This window comes from Hemitrygon akajei, chromosome 5 (genome assembly GCF_048418815.1).
Source record: "Hemitrygon akajei chromosome 5, sHemAka1.3, whole genome shotgun sequence".
NCBI lineage: Eukaryota > Metazoa > Chordata > Chondrichthyes > Myliobatiformes > Dasyatidae > Hemitrygon > Hemitrygon akajei.
The window spans coordinates 76,271,865-76,292,646 of record NC_133128.1 but is presented as its reverse complement, the minus strand read 5'-3'; the positions used below and the strand labels follow the sequence as shown (position 1 = coordinate 76,292,646).

The window sequence follows — 20,782 nt, the reverse complement described above, 5'->3', positions numbered from 1 at the left end:
AAGAAACTGCAGAGATCTGCAGGCACAGTTCAGCATATCACAGAAACCAGCCTCCCCTCAATGGACTGTCTATGCTTCTCACTGACACAAGAAAATCTGCAGATGCTGGAAATCCAAACAAACACAAAATGCTGGAGAACTCAGTAGGCCGGGTAGCATCTATGGAAAAGAGTAATCAGTTGACATATCGGGCTGAGACCTTTCATCAGTGTCAATTTAGAATTTTGGGCCCAATAGTTGATATTATTTTACTCAGATATTGGACAACCAGCAGCAATCTCAAAAGAAAACCCATGTTTTTTTGTATGTGTATCAATAGGAAATGGGAATAAATTGCACAACGCAATTTTTAATGTCATCTAGTTTAGGACAAACAGGACAAGTCTAAGTCTTCTTTCAATCAGAACACGTCTGAATTTCTCACATTTCTAAAAAGTAGGCAGCCTGCAGAGGCAGGTCCCAAATCTGAACGAGGGACAGGAGTTGTCAAAAGGGGTTTGTGATGAAAATTATCCCTTTAACAGTGGTCAACTGCAAATGAAGCATTGCAAATGATGCAAAGTGGATATTAGGCCATACTTGAAAGATGTAAAAATACATTTTTCTAAATGAAAATTATTTTTCTTTAAATTAAATGGGTAATAAATTCATATAAAAGAACATTACTTATAAGAAAAAAAAGGGTTCTTTGATCCAGTCCTGATGAAGGTTCTCGGCCCGAAACACCGACTGTTTACTCTTTTCCTTAGATGCTGCCCGAGTTCCTCCAGCATTTTGTCTTTGTTGGTTGTATACTTCTCATTGACTCAGCAAATCAGCCAACATGATCAACAACCACTCCCACCCTGCATATCATGCAGAAGGTACATAAGCCTGAAAGCACGTACCACTTGGCTCAGAAACTGCTTTTACCCCGCTGACACAAGACTAATAAATAGTCCCCGAGTACAAATTGGACCGCAATCTACATTATGACATTGCACCCTGTTTACCTGCACTGTACTTTCTGCATAGCTGGTGCACTTTATTCTATATTGTTATTGTTTCACCTTGACCTATCTCAATGCACTTTGTAATGGCCAGTATGCATTTCAAATTTTTCACTGTATCTTGGTATATGTGATAACAATAAATCAATTCTAAATTTTCCTATCCTGCCTTACTTAACCTAGTAATACCTCATAACATTTCATTTAATTGGCTGCAATAAAGAGGGAAATGTAATCCTAAGAGGGAAGAAACATTTTGTGTCATCAGTTTAAAAAAACATACCCAGTATTTCCTCAAACCTATTTCAGTATTCAATTCAGTCATGTGCGATGTGTGTTTAACTTCATTTATTCACCTAATGTGCAAATTATACAGAAAACAAAATGAAACTCACAAATTTTGTTGCCCTCTTTATCGTATCCATGAAGGTAAACAGCTCCAGTTTCAAAGGTCCATTTAGGAAGACTGGACTCACTTAAATCTACAAGTATACAGAGTAAAAATTATTTTCCCATTGCCTCTACAAGTCAACACATTCTTCTTAAACTGAATATTTCTGGGAATGACTTCAAAAATATGATTCACTAATTACACAACTTTGCAACACCATGATGAAACTATTAGTCTCTCATACAGTTATTAAGGCATTATAAACTGAAGGAGAAAAAAGTACAACCAGGGTTATCAGTCAAGAATTCTTATTATGAATTCAATTGAAAAGGACAAGGTTAAAAAATTTAAGAGATTAACAGATCTGGACCAAATAAAGATCACTTTTACAGACAACCAGTGCCTGTTTTTCCTGTGATTAATAAAAGAACCCTCAGCTGAGGCCAACTCTATGCACCTATTCTTAAGGGGGTAGGACGGAATACCTCTTAAGTAGTGGATATGGCCCAGACCATCAAGGGTAAAACCCTCCTCAGCATTGAGCAGATCTACACAGAGCGCTGTCGCAGGAAAACAGCATCCATATTCAGGGACCACCACCACCCAGGTCATGCTCTCTTGTTGCTGGTGCCATCAGGAAAGTGGTACAGGAGCCTCGAGACCCACCAAATGAGGTTCAGGAACAATTATTACCCCTCAACTATCAGGCTGTTGAACTACAGGGAATAACTATACTCAACTTCATTGCTCTCATCACTAAACTGTTCCCACTTTCAAGGACTCCATTTCATGCTCGCGATTTTTTTTTTAACTATTATTTTTTCCTCTTTCTTTTTGTATTTGTACATTGGTTGTTGTCTGCCCTGTTGGGTATGGTCTTTCTTTGATTCCATTGTGTTTCTTGTATTTACTGTGATTGCCCACAAGAAAATGAATCAGGGTTGCATATGGTGGCACATATGTACTTTGAATTTTGAGGTCAACTGTCTAATTTTAGGTATCTAAATTCCAGTCTCTTCAGGTGTAAAGACAACAAATATTCAAATTAAACATGGGTCATGAACAGCTGTTAACATAGAAACATAGAAAACCTACAGCACAATACAGGCCCTTCGGCCCACAAAGCTGTGCCGAAAATCTCTTTACCTTAGAAATTACCTTGGGTTACCCATAGTCGTCTATTATTCTAGGCGCCATTACCGATCCAGAGTCTCTTAAAACACCCTATTGTATACGCCTCCACCATCACTGCCGGCAGCCCATTACACGCACTCACCATTCTCTGCATAAAAAACTTACCCCTGACATCTCCTCTGTACCTACTTCTAAGCACCTTAAAAATGTGTCCTCTCGTGCTAGCCATTTCACCCTTGGGAAAAAATCCTCTGACTATCCACACGATCAATGCCTCTCATCATCTTGTACAACTCTATCAGGTCACCTCTCATCCTCTGTCACACCAAGGAGAAAAGGCTGAGTTCATGCAACCTATTCTCATAAAGCATGCTCCTCAATCCAGGCAACATCCTTGTAAATCTCCTCTGCACCCTTTCTATGGTTTCCACATCCTTCTTATAGTGAAGCGACCAGAACCGAGCACAATAGTCCAAGTCCCACGGTTGATGAAGGCCAATGCACCGTATGCTTTCCTCACCACAAAGTCAACCTGCACAGCTGCTTTGAGTAACTCAAATGCCAAGATCCCGCTGATCCTCCACACTGCCGAGTCTTACCATTAATACTATATTCTGACATCATATTTGACCTACCAAAATGAACCACCTCACATTTACCTGGGTTGAACTCCATCTGCAACTTCTCAGCCCAGTTTTGCATCCTATCAATGTCCCATTGTAACGTCTGACAGCCCTCTATCCACACTATCCACAACACCCCCAACCTCTGTGTCATCAGCAAATTTACTAAAACATCCCTCCACTTCTTCATCCAGGTCATTTATAAAAATCACAAAGAGTAGGGATCCCAGAATGGATCCCTGAGGCACACCACTGGTGACTGACCTCCATGAAGAATATGACTTGGCTACAACCACACTTTGCCTTCTGTGGGCAAGCCAGTTCTAGATCCACAAAGCAATGTCCCCTTGGATCCCATGCCTCCTTACTTTCTCAATAAGCCTTGCATCAGTAAGTACCTTGTCAAATGCCTTGCTGAAATCCATATACATTACATCTACTGCTCTATCTTCATCAACATGTTTAGTCACATCCTCAAAAAATTCAATCAGGCTCGTAAGGCACGACCTGCCTTTGACAAAGCCATGCTGACTATTCCCAATCATATTATGCCTCTCCAAATGTTCATAAATTCTGCCTCGCAGGAACTTCTCCATCAACTTACCAACCACTGAAGTAAGACTTACTGGTCTATAATTTCCTGGGCTCTCTCTACTCCTTTTCTTGAATAATGGAACAACATCTGCAACCCTCCAATCCTCCGGAACCTCTCCCGTCCCCATTGATGATGCAAAGTTCACCACCAGAGGCTCAGCAATCTCCTCCCGCGCCTCCCACAGTAGCCTGGGGTACATCTCGTCCAGTCCTGGTGACTTATCCAATTTGATGCTTTCCAAAATCTCCAGCACATCCTCTTTCTTAACATCTACATGCTTAAGCTTTTCAGTCTACTTTAAGTCATCCCTACAATGCCAAGATCCTTTTCCGTAGTGAATACTGAAGCAGTTCGATACACACTTTTCCACTGTCACACTCGATTGGTCCTGTTCTCTCATATCTTATCCTCTTGCTCTTCACACACTTGTAGAATGCCTTGGGGTTTTCCTTAATCCTGTCCACCAAGGTCTTCTCATGGCCCCTTCTGGCTGTCCTAATTTCTTTCTTAAGCTCCTTCCTGCTAGTTTTATAATCTTCTAGATTTCTAAAATTCCATCGTTAAATCAGGCTTCAAAAAACTCATGAAAATAGAGCTACTAATTTAAACAATGAGAACAACTGAACTTAATTTCTTAATTATCTTAAAATAACAAACTTTAAATTATGAAAATATGAAAATCACATATTAAACAAAGAATCTGGTCTTTAATGTGCTGGTTTAAATATCTATTAACAAATCATCCATTAATTTTGCAATTAGCTTTATACTTCCAATACCAGCAATGGCATAACTTCATTTAATCTGTGATAAATTACGTAACTGTGAAACTGATAATCAAAATAGTTATTTCTTCTTACTAAATGACAAAATGAAACTTCCACAATGCTTCAGAAAATTAGCGTGGTCAAGCAACTTCTAAAGTGAACAGTTCAGTAATAATTAAATTACACAATTTCTACATTAATCTTTCCCCCAAATTTGCTATAAACGTTTGTTTGGCACAGGAGCTTACCTCCTTCACATTCAGACATGAAATTACTACAATTGTGTTAGCAAATAAATAAATTCCTGGTTAAAAATCCTACCAAAGTTCTAAAAAAAATTACAAATCAGTATAATACTTATTTTTGTTACTGGGGAAAGGATGCCCATATGTCTGTTTATCTGACGATACCCAAAATAGACTTTTAAAAAACGTCAAATTTTTAAGTTCAGTAGCTGGATGAAATCAATCCAGGTTGTGTGTTACGCTAGGAATAATAAATAACACTAATATTCTGAAGATTGTACATTATAGTTTTACTTTAAAATCCTCCTGCACGTGTCTCTTAAGCATCATCTTCTTGCTTACTGCCACATACTGGAATTGGGCAACATGTACCTTTCCCTACCCACACACTGCCAAGTAAAGATCCAAATAAAGGAGACTGAAAGGTGGTTATCCAACTATTTGTCCATTGTGCAATCTTGGCAAGTACAAAGCAGACATTACTGTACTGTAATAAAAACTGATTACAATATAATTGTTTAAGGTGCTAAGTTTTCAATGAGTTGCCATGAAAGAATTACAAGCTTTTAGATAACCTTTTCATTCATAGGCTGAAATGCAGAAATATTCTTAGAACCTGCTTTAAAAGGTCTACTGGAAAAATTTGAAGTAAACAAAACTTCACATTGCCGACAACTTACCATGAACAGAAAATTCTTTTCTCCATTGAAAACTCTCATCAATCATTTTCAAAGTCTCATCCACACTGTAATGTCTCCATTGCAAATAGCTCTCAACCCACACATTATCTTGTTTAAATCTTTCAACATCTCGAGAATCGTATTTCTCTGCCTTATCTACTGAAAAAGAAAACCATATTAGTAATGTGAAGAAACCCTTCCCAAAAATAATTAAATTGGACATCAGTCATAAGGATATGTATTTTTAAGTAAATGCTGATACTCAGACATTAAAACAAAGGTTCACTACCTTTCTACCAAGTCATACCTTGCAGGTCCTCAGTCTCTGCTAAATCTCAAATGTCTGTAAATTCATTCATTCATAAAGTTCTACTCTGCATACATTGTCATATCTCTCTGTAATGCTTTAGGGTCAAGTAGAGGTAACAATACAGTTGTATAAAAGTTAATTTCAAATGAGGTCTATTTGCATTAAATACCTCAACAATTGCTGACAAAGTGGTGTGGGTGCCAAAGGTGACATACATAAAGCACACCGGACCAAACTGCAAGAATTCTGACACATCATGTAGCAAGAATGTAAATACAACATGGCAAATAATATTTTAAAAAACCCTACTCTCTTGGTGGGTAACTTTGAATTTTAGTCATCAAACAGCAATTTCATTTATACAAAAACCTCAAACAAAAGTGAATATTTTCAGACACCAAACCTAAAAGCAATTGATGACATTTTATGATTTAATTAGAAACTTGTGTTTAATCTATTTCCTTATTAAAAAGGCTTTATTGACAGTCCAGTATATAGAACTCATTAAAAACTGTTGTAAAGGCATTAGGGATCAAGATAAAATTTGAGCAGTATTGAATTTTAAAATACACAAATCTTTGAGACTACTCAAGCCAACCTAGGTCAAGTGAAGAATTCTCCCCAATACTTCCTTAACCCTCATCTGAGACCCAGGACTAATTTCCAGGATTATCCCCATTTCCCTCCTGAATAATGGAACATAATCTACTCACCAGCCCTCCAGGATCTCCCGTGACTAGGGTGAGCATGAAGATACTGGTCAAGACACCAGCTATCTCAATTCCTGCCTCTCTAAATTACCTGAGGTATATCCCTTCAAGTCCTGAAGACCCAGCTACCATAATGAGCTTTAAGAAATCTAACGATGCCTCAATTTATCTCAAAATGCCCTGGCATATTAGTATGTTCCACCATGATATCCCTTTCATCCATGTCCTTCTCATTGGAAAATACTGATGCAAAGGACTTATTTATTTGACATAGACAGGACAGCGTGGAGAGTTTAAAAAGGAAGGGGACTTCCAACGGTTGTTTTTTGGATCGAGACATGAAGGGCGGTGTGAGAGCTAAATTCTGAAGGAAGGCAGTTTTTTTTAAAAAAAACTTCTTTGAGTACAAGAAGGGTGAGACTGTGCAGGCGCGTGATGTAGACAGGACAGTGCAGAGAGTTTAAAAAGACCACCCTATACAGCGGGCAATGGAGTGAGTGGCCGCAGAGTGTAGGGCTTTGGCGGTAACGGGAAGAGGCGAGCACGAGGCACCAACTCTTTTTTTCCCCTTTGCGTATCAGCCCGGACAGAAGGAGGAACAGCAGGGCTTACACAGCTAACGGTACGAGCAGACGGTTTAAAAAGTTCGTGTTTGGCAAGGTAAGTGGGTGAGTAGACTTATTTTTCCTTGTTCATTCCTGTAGAATTAGGTAGCATGTCTGCAGGGTTAGTGCTTTGTTCAGGGTGTCAGATGAGGGAATCCTGGGACACCTCCAGCCACATCTGCGCCAGGTGCACTGAGATGCAGCTCCTCAGAGACCATGTTAGCTGCAGCTTGATGATCTCCTGCTTATTAGGGAAAGTGAAGAGGTGATAGACAGGAGCTACAGAGAGGTAGTCATCCCTAGGTGTCAGAAAACTGGGTGACTGTCAGGAGAGGGAAGGGAAATGCCCGGATAGTGGAGAGCACCCCTGTAGCTGCCCCCCTCAGCAACAAAATATATCGTTTTGGATGCTGTTGAGGGGGAATGACCTGACAGGGGACGGCCACGGTGACCAGGTCTCTGGCACTGAGCCTCGTGCTGTTGTGCAGGAGGGAAGGAGGGAGAAGAGGAATGCAGTAGTCATAGGGGATTCAATAGTCACGGGAACAGACAGGAGATTCTGTGAGCCTGACAGAGATACCCACATGGTGTGTTGCCTCCCAGGTGCCAGGGTACGGAATGACTTAGATCAGGTCCAGAATATTCTGATGGGAGAGGGCGAGCAGCCATCTGTCTTGGTACATGTTGGTACCAATGACATAGATAGGAAAAGGGAGGAGGTCCTGAAGAGAGATTTCCGGGAGTTAGGAAGGAAGCTGAAAAGCAGGACCTCCAAGGTAGTAATCTCAGGATTGCTACCTGTGCCACGTGCTAGCGAGGGCAAGAATAGTAGGATCAGGCAGGTGAATGCGTGGCTGAGAGACTGGTGCAGGGGGCAGGGCTTCAGATTCTTAGATCATTGGGATCTCTTCTGGGGGAAGTATGACCTGTTCAAAAAGGACGGGTTACACCTGAACCTGAAGGGGATAAATATCCAGGTGGGAAGGTTTAATAGAGCTGTTAGGGAGGGTTTAAAACTAATTTGGCAGGGGGATGGGAACTGGAATGATAGAGCAGAGGAGGGGGAAAACAGAAATAAATCTAAGATAGTGAGCAGTGATGCTGTCAGGAAGGACAGGCAGGTGATGGGGCAAATTTGCAGCCATTGGGATGAGTTATAGTGCAATAAAGTTGCAGCGCAATCAGAGCAAAAAGTACCAAATACTGGACTTAAGGTGTTATACTTAAACGCACGCAGCATAAGGAATAAGGTGGATGATCTTGTTGTACAGTTACAGATTGGCAGGTATGATATTGTGGCCATCACTGAGACGTGGCTAAAGGATGCATGTCTCTGGGAGCCGAACGTCCAAGGATACACGGTGTATTGGAAGGATAGGCAGGTAGGTGCCAACACAGATGCCTTGTGCAGGAAGGCACAGAGTCAACTGTACTTCCTTAGAAGGTTGGCGTCATTCAATGTTTGTAGTGAGATGCTGAAGATGTTCTATAGGTCAGTTGTGGAGAGCGCCCTCTTCTTTGTGGTGGCGTGTTGGGGAGGCAGCATTAAGAAGAGGGATGCCTCACGTCTTAATAAGCTGGTAAGGAAGGCGGGCTCTGTCGTGGGCAAAGTACTGGAGAGTATAACATCGGTAGCAGAGCGAAGGGCGCTGAGTAGGCTACGGTCAATTATGGAAAACCCTGAACATCCTCTACATAGCACCATCCAGAGACAGAGAAGCAGTTTCAGCGACAGGTTGCTATCGATGCAATGCTCCTCAGACAGGATGAAGAGATCAATACTCCCCAATGTCATTCGGCTTTACAATTCAACCGCCAGGAGTAAGATATGTTAAAGTGCCGGGGTTAGGACTCAATGTATTTAAGTAAACTACTTAAGAACTTTTTAAAAGCTATTATTAATGCTTTTTGAGAGGGTGATTGTAGATGCATATCATATTTTTACTGAGTTAAGTACTGTATGTAATTAGTTTTGCTACAATAAGTGTATGGGACATTGGAAAAAATGTTGAATTTCCCCATGGGGATGAATAAAGTATCTATCTATCTAGGCAGAGGGGGTGGCATAGCTTTATTGGTAAGAAATGATAGTAAATCATTAGAAAGAGGTGACATAGGATCAGAAGGTACAGAATCTTTATGGGTTGAGCTAAGAAATCACAGGAGTAAGAGGACCCTGATGGCAGTTACATACATGCCTCCTAACAGCTGCAGTGATGCAGACTACAAATTACAACAGGAAATAGAAAAGGCTTGCCAGAAGGGCAGTGTTATGATAATTGTGGGGGATTTTAAAATGCGAGTGGATTGGGAAAATCAGGTTGGCACTGGATCTCAAGAGAGAAATCATAGAATGTCTATGAGATGACTTTTTAGAACAACTTGTTGTTAAACCCACTAGGGGATCGGCTGTACTGGATTGGGTATTGTGTAATGAACCAGAGGTGATTAGAGAGATTGAGGTAAAAGAGCCTTTAGGAGACAGTGATCATAACATGATTGAGTTCACTGTGAAATTTGAGAAAGAGAAGCCAAAATCCGATGTGCTGGTTTTTCAGTGGAGTAAAGGAAATTACAGTGGCATGAGAGAGGAACTGGTCAAGGTTGACTGGAAAGGGACACTAGCAGGAAGGACGGCAGAGCAGCAGTGGCTGGAGTTTATGCGAGAAGAGAGAAAGGTGCAAGACAGATATATTCCAAAAAAGAAGAAATCTTCGAATGGAAAAAAGATGCAACCGTGGCTGACGAGAAGTCAAAGCCAAAGTAAAAACAAAGGAGAGGGCATACAAAGAAGCAAAAATTAGTGGCAAGACAGAGGATTTGGAAGTTTTTAAAAGCTTACAAAAGGAAACTAAGAAGGTTATTAAAAGGGAAAAGATGAACTATGAAAGGAAGCTAGCAAAAATTATCAAAGATGATACTAAAAGCTTTTTCAAGTATATAAAGAGTAAAAAAACAGGTGAGAGTAGATATAGGACCGATAGAAAATGATGCTGGAGAAACTGTAATGGGAGATAAGGAGATGGCGGGGGAACTGAATGGTGTTTTGCATCAGTCTTCACTGAGGAAGACATCAGCTGTATACTGGCCATTCAAGGGTGTCAGGGAAGAGAAGTGTGCAGTCACAATTACAACAGAGAAAGTACTCAGGAAGCTGAATAGTCTGAAGGTAGATAAATCTCCCAGACCAGATGGAATGCACCCTCGTGTTCTGAAGGAAGTAGCTGTGGAGATTGCGGAGGCATTAGTAATGACCTTTCAAAAGTCAATAGATTCTGGTATGGTTCTGGAAGATTGCAAATGTCACTCCTCTATTTAAGAAAGGGGCAAGGAAGCAAAAAGGAAATTATAGACCTGTTAGCTTGACATCGGTGGTTGGGAAGTTGTTGGAGTCGATTGTCAAGGATGAGGTTACGGAGTACCTGGAGGGATATGACAAGATAGGCAGAACTCAGCATAGTTTCATTAAAGGAAAATCCTGCCTGACAAACCTATTGCAATTTTTTGAGGAAATTACAAGTAGGCTAGACAAGGGAGATGTGTATTTGGATTTTCAGAAGGCCTTTGACAAGGTGCTGCACATGAGGCTGCTAAACAAGATAAGAGCCCATGGAATTATGGAAAAGTTACATACGTGGATAGAGCGTTGGTTGATTGGCAGGAAACAGAGAGTGGGAATAAAGGGATCCCATTCTGGTTGGCTGCCGGGTACCAGTGGTGTTCCACAGGGGTCCGTGTTGGAGCTGCTTCGTTTTATGTTGTATATCAACGATTTGGATTATGGAATAGATGGCTTTGTGGCTAAGTTTGCTGATGATACAAAGATAGATGGAGGGGCTGGTAGTGCTGAGGAAACAGAGTCTGCAGAGAGACTTGGATAGATTGGGAGAATGGGCAAAGAAGTGGCAAATGAAATACAATGTTAGAAAGTGTATGGTCATGCACTTTGATAGAAGAAATACACAGGCAGACTATTATTTAAATGGGGAGAGAATTCAAAGTTCTGAGATGCAACGGGACTTGGGAGTCCTCATGCAGGATACCCTTAAGGTTAACTTCCACATTGAGTTGGTGGTGAAGAAGGCAAATACAATGTTGGCATTCATTTCTAGAGGAATAGAGTATAGGAGCAGGGATGTGATGTTGAGGCTCTATAAGCTACTGGTAAGACCTCATTTGGAGTACTGCGTGCAGTTTTGGGCTCCTTATTTGAGAAAGGATGTGCTGACGTTGGAGAGCGTTCAGAGAAGATTCACTAGAATGATTCCGGGAATGAGAGGGTTAACATATGAGGAACGTTTGACCACTCTTGGACTGTACTCCTTGGAGCTTAGAAGAATGAGGGGGGACCTCATAGAAACATTTCGAATGTTGAAAGGCATGGACAGAGTGGATGTGGCGAAGTTGTTTCCCATGGTGGGGGGAGTCTAGTACGAGAGGACATGACTTAAGGATTGAAGGATGCCCATTCAGAACAGAAATGCGAAGAAATTTTTTTAGCCAGAGGGTGGTGAATCTGTGGAATTTGTTGCCACGGGCAGCAGTGGAAGCCAAGTCATTGGGTGTATTTAAGGCAGAGATTGATAGGTATCTGAGTAGCCAGAGCATCAAAGATTATGGTGAGAAGGCGGGGGAGTGGGACTAAATGGGAGAATGGATCAGCTCATGATAAAATGGCGGAACAGACTCGATGGGCCGAATGGCCAACAGCTCCTTTGTCTTATGGTTTTATTTAGGGTCTCACCAACATCGTACACCTTCAAGCACATGTTCCCCACTTTATTCTTGAGTGATCCACCTCACTCCCTAGTTATCCTGTTGCTCTTAATTCAATGCCCTGGGGTTCTCTTTAATCCTACTAGCCAAGAAGTTTCATGGTCTTCTCTGGCTTTCCTAATTTTTGAAGTTCTTTTCTGGCTTCTTTATAATCCTGAAGGGTTCTGTTTGATTCTAGCTTCCTAAGCTTTACACACCTTTCCCTTTCCTTCTTAATTAAATTCATTACCTCCCTCAACATCCGAGGTTCACTTGCCTTGCCACTCTTATCCTCCCTTCTGACTGGAGCATACCTGTCCTGTACTTTACGCAGTTGGTCTTTAAACACCTACATGTCAGATGTGGATTTGCCCAATATACTGTCTGCCTATCTGTTCCTCAATTGGGGGGACTCTCTAGTATAACCCCAGAGTGACTGAACCTTTTTTTGTTTCTGCCTATATAGACTCAGTGGTTGAGCCTTCCATTATGTCCATCTGAGTGCAGCTGTGATACCGTCCCTGATTAATACTGCAACTACCCTCTTTTATTGCCATCTCTAGCTTTTCTAAAACATCAAAACCCTGGAAGATTAAACATCCATCCTTGCCCCTCTCTCAAACAAATCTCTAATGCTCACAACATATCCATGGATCAGTACATGGGAACTAAGTTCATCACCCTTAACCACTACACTCCCAGCATTAAAATACATACACTTCAACCCATCTGTCCCATTGTAGTTATTACTCTACTCCTGCAGGTTCCTATTAGTCATGGCATTAACCTTTCTCTCCATTCCCCCCAACTTTCTGACCTGGTGCTCTGGTTCCCACCAGCCCCCCATCCCCCACCAGACTAGCTTACACACTCTGAGGAATGCTGGCAAACCTGCCAACCAGAATATTGATTCCCCTCCAGTGAAGGTGCAACCTATCCTGCTTGTACAGGTGACCCCTGCGCCAGAAGAGATTCCATTGATCCAAGAACATGAAACTCTGTACTCTGCAGCAGTTCCTCAACCACTCATTCATCTGATCTACCGTTCTATACCTTCCTTGAGTAGCATGTGGCACCAGGAGTAATCGAAAAAAGTCATTGCAGGAGTGGCTCGGTGTAACAATCGGACCTGGAGATATTGCTGTGAAGAGGTGGAGCAAGTGATTTCTCCCCTTGAGCTTACCTTCTTTGTATTGGCAACTGCTGCCTAAAAAGCTAATCAATGAGACTTGCACTTTTAATTCCTTCCTGCTCTCACTCCTTTAAAGCAATCTTTCGATTACTCCTGGTGCCACATGCTACTCAAGGAAGGTATAGAAAGGTAGATCAGATGAATGAGTGGTTGAGGAACTGCTGCAGAATACAGGGTTTCATGTGCTTGGATCAATGGAATCTCTTCTGGCGCAGGGGTCACCTGTACAAGCAGGATAGGTTGCACCTTCACTGGAGGGGAATCAATATTCTGGTTGGCAGGTTTGCCAGCATTCCTCAGAGTGTGTAAGCTAGTCTGGCGGGAGATGGGGGGCTGTTGGTAACCAGAGCATCAGGTCAGAAATGGGGGGGATTGAGAGAAAGGTAAATGCCATGACTAATAGGAATCTGCAGGAGTGGGGATGCATAACATAAATTAGCAACCAGGGTACTCAACAGTTCCCCTTGACTCGTGGCACATAATTAGTTCATGCAATTTAACAGCTGGTAAGTGAAGTACACTCTCTCAACTTTCTCTACAGAAAACAGGTTGTGCAACAACACTGCACTGATCGGAACCAAATGTTAAATAGAGCCAATCAGTGAACCTGCCGACCAAGGATTCCTCTGAGGTGTTCAAAAAGACCCCAGCTTCATAGGTCTGGTCATATGTTACATACCTGGGATACGCCTCACATGTCCTATTTGTATTACTGCGATAACGAAGCCATGAAATCAAAAAGATTGCAGGAATAGATCTGTAGAAAACACCCTGAAAAGGCTACTTGTGATATTACTCAGTTCCAGAGGTGAAAGAAGCATTTGAAAAGCGTTGCACACTCATTATTTTCCAAGAAAGCTAAAAATGACCTTGATAGTGGTTTCATTGCTTCTTATAGCATTTCCAAAAATGATAACAAAGTGGGGAAAATCTCATACAATTGGTGAACAATAATGCCTGCTGTATCAGAAGTGCTCACCAAAATGGATACCAGTATTTTAAAAGCAATTTCTCTGAATAATAACTCTGTAGCTCATCATATTGATGAAATGAGTGAAGACATTAAGCATCAGCTGTGCAAAAAGCTATAAAAAGCAGAACTTGGCATACAACTGGATGAGCCAACTGCACAAAACGAGGCATTGCTAATGGCAAATGTACGGTTTATCAAAAACAGAAAAGTTTATGAAGAGATTCTCTTGTGCAAAAAGAGAAAAAACATAGCAACAGAGAATCAATCTACAACAAGCTCAAAGTGGATATTGAGAAAAATATTCCAATTAGGAACATGATCTCTTGTACAACAGATGGAACACCGTGTATGACCAGTTAACATGCTGGTTTAGTGGCACTTATGAAAAACGAAATTCCAAATCTGTTTACAATCCATTGTGTAATTCATCGACAATATCTTGCAGCCAAAAACCTCAATCAGCGACTTTTTTCAAGCATGACTCTTGTAATATCTGCTATCACACAAATTAAAGCTCATCCATTAAATACAGAATATTTCACCCGTTATGCCAAGATAATGATGAAGAGGTTGAAACCTTGCTACTTCACACTGAAGTCCATTGGCTGTCAAAAGGCTACTGCTTAAAACATTTCTTTGATCTTTTTGACACTGTGGTCAACAAAAGCTTGGGAAACAAGACTAAACGTCTACCTGGAAGTGTGGCATACCAAGCTGATCTGTATGACAAAATGAACACTCTAAATTTGAAATTACAGGGTGAGAATTTCAATTTAATCCAGGCAAAAAGTGCAGTATCCATTTCTATCAGAAAATTGGAAAAATACAAGCAAGACATTGGGAGAAGAATGTTCTTAGTCCCCCTGCATGGCATTGTCTTTCACAGACAGTGATTTGCAAGAGTACTGTTTACACATGCAATTACTGAATGGTTTTCAGAATCTATTCAAGGATTTGAACGATTTGGAAATTCTGGACTGTGGTATATAACCCACTTCATTGTAAGGTACATGAACAGGAAGAGAACTCGCAAGAAGAAATTATCAAAATTCAGAATGAAGCAAAAATGCTTTTCTAAAATGCTTCCTTTTGTGGTGTGCGGCTACACTGTCTTACAAAGTTTCCAGGTTTTTGGAGAACAGCCAAACTAATCTTCACTGCATTTCCACTCTACCTTGTTGAAAGAGGCTTCAGCACAGTGAACCACATTCACAAATAACAGAAACCACTTGGACATTGTTACGCGTTTTGCTGTCACAACTTGAACCAGATATTTCAACTCTTGCTAGAAACCATAAAGCTCAAGGATCACATTGATACTGAAACAACTATACAACACACAGGTACTGTGTAAGCTAGGCTTGAAGACAAATAAAAATTTAAAGCAAAATCATTTTTCTCTTGTTAACATATGGTAGATATGGTTTTACACTATAGACATGAGAAAGTATATTGTTTTTAAGAGGGGTATTGGCAAGTATGAAGGTGCTTTGGGGGTCATTGGCAAGTATAAAAGTGCTTTGTGTGTGTGGCGGGGGCGCACTGGGCTATAAAAGGCTGAGAGACATTGCACTACCCTAACTACCATCCTGCCTATACTGAATCAAGGATGAAGAATGAACAACAACATAAAACTTTACTTGTTCTTGCATGTCCCCATTGAAGCTTTTTATACAAAAGTGCTACTCTGACACCCCACAACTGGGCCATTTACTCTGCCTCTTCATGCCAAAGCCTTGAGCCAAAGCTTCAGTGCTTACTCTTAGGCTGGTCCACTTTCACAATGGTTGCAATGTGTGCTACCAATAAGCCAATCAATTATTGACTAACAATTTGCAAACTGGTCACTTTTAGGGTGCTGTTGGAACTCACTAGCAAGTCCCAAGACCTACTTCTTTTAAATCTTTTCTGATATTCAATGTGTCTTAGTAGCATTTCAAATTTGTAGTTTGAATTCTATTTAAGTAATTATATGAAATGCAAATAATAGAATTATCAAGAAAATAGCACAAAGTAGGAATATGTTATTCAGACTTTTAGAATAGTTCTGTCATTTTAATCAGATAATGGCTGGTCTGTGAACTGACTCTGCAATCCACACCAAAACCCCATCTCTTAATGGCCAAAAGACCAAAATTATGTTGGAAATTCTTAATTATTTTCTTTATCCATCCTCCTCCACTTCAATAATCTATGCAAATACACTTCAAGTATTAAACTTTCCCCTTTTCCAGACTTTACTTTTTTAATTTGCAAGATAAGCTCAAATTTGTCTACACCACATTCAATTTGCCAGAACTCTGCCTAATTTTCAACCTACTATTTACAACTGGATAGTTTCATCTATACTACTTCTAATGGCCTTAGGATTGTAAACACATTCCTTTAACCTATTAGTAAGGAATAGTTCAGGCCAAACACGCCTTTCGAGAACATCACAATTCACATCAGTCTAATCCAAGAAAATGACAATTATTGCCCCCCCAACAAACACTAATGAATTTTGTAGCCAAGTCAATAAATTTGACTTCCTTTGCAAGCTTCAGTTTTTGTTGACCAGTCTCTTAACAAATGTGGATACTTAACCTTCAGAAAGGAGGCATTCTCAATTGTTTCTGAGTATTAACAAAATGGGTTCAAGTATAAAAATGTATGAATTATTCTTACACTTACATTTAATTAGGTAGACATAAAAGCTTAGTTGAAGACAAATTAAACCACTGTCTGACAAACATAACCCCATATTTGAATTGTTTCTATTGACTCTGCTTCTGAAGAATCCAACATCAACATAAGTTACAAATAAAAATGGAAAATGCTGGAAACAGCAGATCCAGCAGTATCCATGGAAAGAGAAACAGAGTTAACTTTTTAATCCAAGACCCTTTGCCATAACTGAGAAAGAGAAAAGCTTGTTAGCCTCTGTAACATAGAGTTGGGGGGAAGAAATGAATAAATGAATGAAAATGTATCCAAAATAGGATGAAACCAGGGTTGCTGCAGGTTTAATTAGTGGTTGGTGGATTAATAGTAGCTGTACAGTGATAATGCATAAAGAACAGTAAAATATTAACAAATGCAGAACTGTCACACATGCCTAACAGGTACAACTATTCTACTGGAAACAAAAACTAAATCAAATGTCTGAAAGATGACTTAGAGCAGAAGTGGCCAGTCAGGTGTCAGAACTTATACAATTTGCTAAGTCCAAAAAGTTGCAATGTGTCAAAACAAAAGATGAGGTGCCACTGCACAAGCTTGGGTTGGACCTTACTGTAATAGTGCCCAAGATCATAGACAGAAGTTAAATGGAAGTGAGACATTCTATTTTTCTCTCTCCAACATGTTCGTTCAGCAAAACATTGTGGTCTGTTCCTGTGCTGTATTATTTTATGTTCCAAAGCAAAAGGCAAGTAACATTTACAAGCATACTATTACTTGAAAGGGAAGTACTGCATTATAATTTGAGGCTTCTAAGCTTCCCCAAAAGCCAAGAAAAATTACAAAGCTATTATTGCCAGTTCAATCCTTTCCCATCACAAAAATCACCATAACTACCACCCCAGAGCTTGTGTTCATTTGTTCTAGGTGCAGCAGGTCAAAACAAATGGTCCTTCACTTTACAGTCCAGCAGCATGGTCAGAAAAGCTATACAGGTGTCCCCCCCCTTTACAAAGGTAGAGCTCCCATGAAACCTTTTGTAAGCCGAAATGGCGTAAAGCAAAGAACCATTAATTTATACAGGAAAAAATTTCGTAAAAGCAAAAATCCTCTTTGTAATGCAAAAACAGATTACTAATGTAGGTCTTTTGTAAAAGCAAAGTGGAGTAAAGCAAACATTCGTAAAGCGGGGGACACCTGTAGTTGGAAATTTGTCACCTCTAAATGCTGCAATTAATTGAGAACGGATTTTAAAATGGCTCCATTAGTGGAATTTAATTTTTGCTAAATAAAAAATTAAAATAATGAAGTAGAATATTTACTGAAAAGATAACATCTTCCCTCAAGTCTCAATCTTTTGCCTTATAATCAAAGTTCCAAGTAAATTTATCCAAGTGTATACACACACACAACCCATTTTCTTGTGGGCACACTCACTTAATGAAAGACTACACCAGGTGTACAAAAGACAACAAATTGTACAAATACAAGAAATAAATAAACAAACAAAAAAATATTAAAAATATGAGTTGAAGAGTCCTTGAAAGAGAATCCACAGAAACTGGGAACGTTTCAATGGTGGGGTGTGAAGTTATCCCTAATAAAAAGGATCACAACTATGTCATTCCTAATTTGGCATAGAATCTTAGAGGTTAATCTCCAGATTTTCAAATTCTTAAATCCTAGGGTTTTGTAGTTTGACAGGTTGTAATCCTGTACAATTTATTCAATAGATCAGACAATCCCAAAAATACAGTGGAAAAAGTAGATAGACAAGGTCCTGGACATTGGTGTTAACTGCATTCAGTACTTCGGCTATCATCAGATCTCGATGGAAAGATGTTGCTGTTATCAACTACTTCTGTCTTCAAACCAAATGCAAAGCAATATGCCATTGAAGACAAAGATAACCAGTGTAGCCAAATTACTCTTGCCACATCACATTCTCACAGTTCCACGCAGATCTCTTCCAGAAATCAGTGGCAGCAAATAAGTATTAATTTAAACAACAATTTGTGCATGGTTGTTGGACATTATTCCCAACAGGTGACAAAATGCAAACACAATGAAGGCAATTCCTATCTCTTGGAGCAGGAAATATCATCTTGACAGTTATTAACCAACTTTGAGTAAGACACCAATGGCAAAGAAATGGCAGTAACTGATTAGAATGATAAAAATCACAAATACAATGGCACATTTTCAAAGTAATAATTGTGGCCCTTAGATTTAGGGGTAGAGTAAGGCAATGGTTAAGTTATTGTACTGGAGGCCAAGATAATGGAACAGCACTGTAGCATAGTGGTTAGCACAACGCTTTATAGTACAGGCAACCCATGTTCAATTCTCACTGCTACCCCTAAGGAGTTTGTATGTTTCCTCTGAGTGCTCCAGTTTCTTCCCAGTCTAAAGACTCACTGGTTGGTAGGTTAATTGGTCATCGTAAATTGTGATTAAGCTCAGATTAAATTTGGGGGAATTGCTGGGCAGTGTGGTTCGATAAATGAATAAAAAAATTACCGTAGATTCCGGATTATAAGCCGCTACTTTTTTCCCACATTTTGAACAGCTTTGAACTCTGCGGCCAATAATCCAGAGCGGCTAATACATGGTTTTTTTTTTCATGCCGCCTCGTAAACATTTTGCCTCGTAACAGTAGACCAATAAAATTGATGAGTAGTTCACAGAGGTCCAATGAAATTGTACGATAAATCAAGCGCACTTTCACAATTAAATTATTGTAAATCAGTCATTTGTACTCACCCTCATCAACATGGAAAATACTCGAAGCAAGACCCGAGCGCGTCAGACCCGATTAGACCCGATCGCAATGCGCAAGCGTCAGACCCGATTAGACCCGAGCGCATTGCGCAAGCGTCAGACCCGATTAGACCCGATCGCAATGCGCAAGCGTCAGACCCGATTAGACCCGAGCGCATTGCGCAAGCGTCAGACCCGATTAGACCCGAGCGCATTGCGCAAGCGTCAGACCCGATTAGACCCGATCGCATTGCGCAAGCGTGTCAGACCCGATTAGACCCGAGCGCATTGCGCAAGCGTCAGACCCGATTAGACCCGATCGCAATGCGCAAGCGTCAGACCCGATTAGACCCGAGCGCATTGCGCAAGCGTCAGACCCGATTAGACCCGAGCGCATTGCGCAAGCGTCAGACCCGATTAGACCCGATCGCAATGCGCAAGCGTCAGCCCCGATTAGACCCGAGCGCATTGCGCAAGCGTCAGACCCGATTAGACCCGATCGAAAACGCTGCTTTTAAGTTAAAGTCGATCAATAACTTTTCCTGGTAGGCTGCAATATATATATTTTTACCAGTCGCTAGGAGATATTGGAATGTTGTTCGTGCTGTTCAGTAAAAAAGTATATGCAACGTAATTTGTGTTACCGATACGTATGTATATTTAAAAGTAGCGGTGCGGCCTAAAATCCGGTGCGGCCTTTACAATTAAAAAATTGATTTTATTTCTAAAATTAGAGCCAGCGGCTAATAATCAGGTGCGCTCTGTAGTCCGGAATCTACGGTAATCCAAAGAAATTAAGCCAAAATAATCTGAATTCAATTGAAACTAATTCATGAAAAATAATTATAGATCTATGAAGTTTGGCAAAATATGTTCACCAACCTCACTGCCCTGTTCTTCTTGGTGGTAGGTACCATGGATCTGAGAGGTGCTGTTAGCAGTTACCTGAATAAGTAACTGCAGATAACTTTGTACAGCTGTTCGCACTACAGCCACAGTATGGTGGTGGTAAGAAATTAATGTTTAGTGCAGTTGATGAGATGCCAATCAAATAATCTGCTTTTCCTGGATTGATGTTTGAGATATGTTTGCACTGCACCCATCCAGGCAGGTGGAAAGTACACCATCACACTGTTGACTCAGGCCTTGTAGTCAGAGGAAAAGATTTGGGGTGTCAGTCACTAACTAAATGTGGCTGATCAACTTAAGTTTCTAAATCAATGATGACTACAAATGAGACAGATCAGCTGGTTCAACCGTGTCACAACAACAACCTTCTGCTCAACATCAGTAAGATGTTGGACTTCAGTAAGGGGAAGTGGGGGGTCAGCTGTAGAAAGGGTGAGCAACTTCAATTCCTGTGTGTCAACATGTCAGAGGATCTATCCCGGG

At 40.5% G+C, this 20,782-nt stretch overlaps 1 protein-coding gene across 5 annotated transcripts in view; it reads right to left on the bottom strand.

The window, feature by feature from the left end:
* mospd2 (motile sperm domain containing 2) overlaps positions 1-20,782 on the bottom strand; it is a 95,908-nt gene that overhangs the window by 72,835 nt on the left and 2,291 nt on the right. For 2 of the 5 annotated variants that reach the window (XM_073045825.1, XM_073045827.1), the window contains exons 3-4: positions 5,425-5,580; positions 1,385-1,471 (exon numbers count right to left, since the gene is read on the bottom strand). In XM_073045825.1, the coding sequence (XP_072901926.1) occupies positions 1,385-1,471; positions 5,425-5,580 (243 nt within the window). Of the gene's footprint in view, positions 1-1,384; positions 1,472-5,424; positions 5,584-10,403; positions 10,451-20,782 lie in introns of those variants that run through there. The other 3 variants (XM_073045826.1, XM_073045824.1, XM_073045828.1) reach the window with 2 other exon arrangements.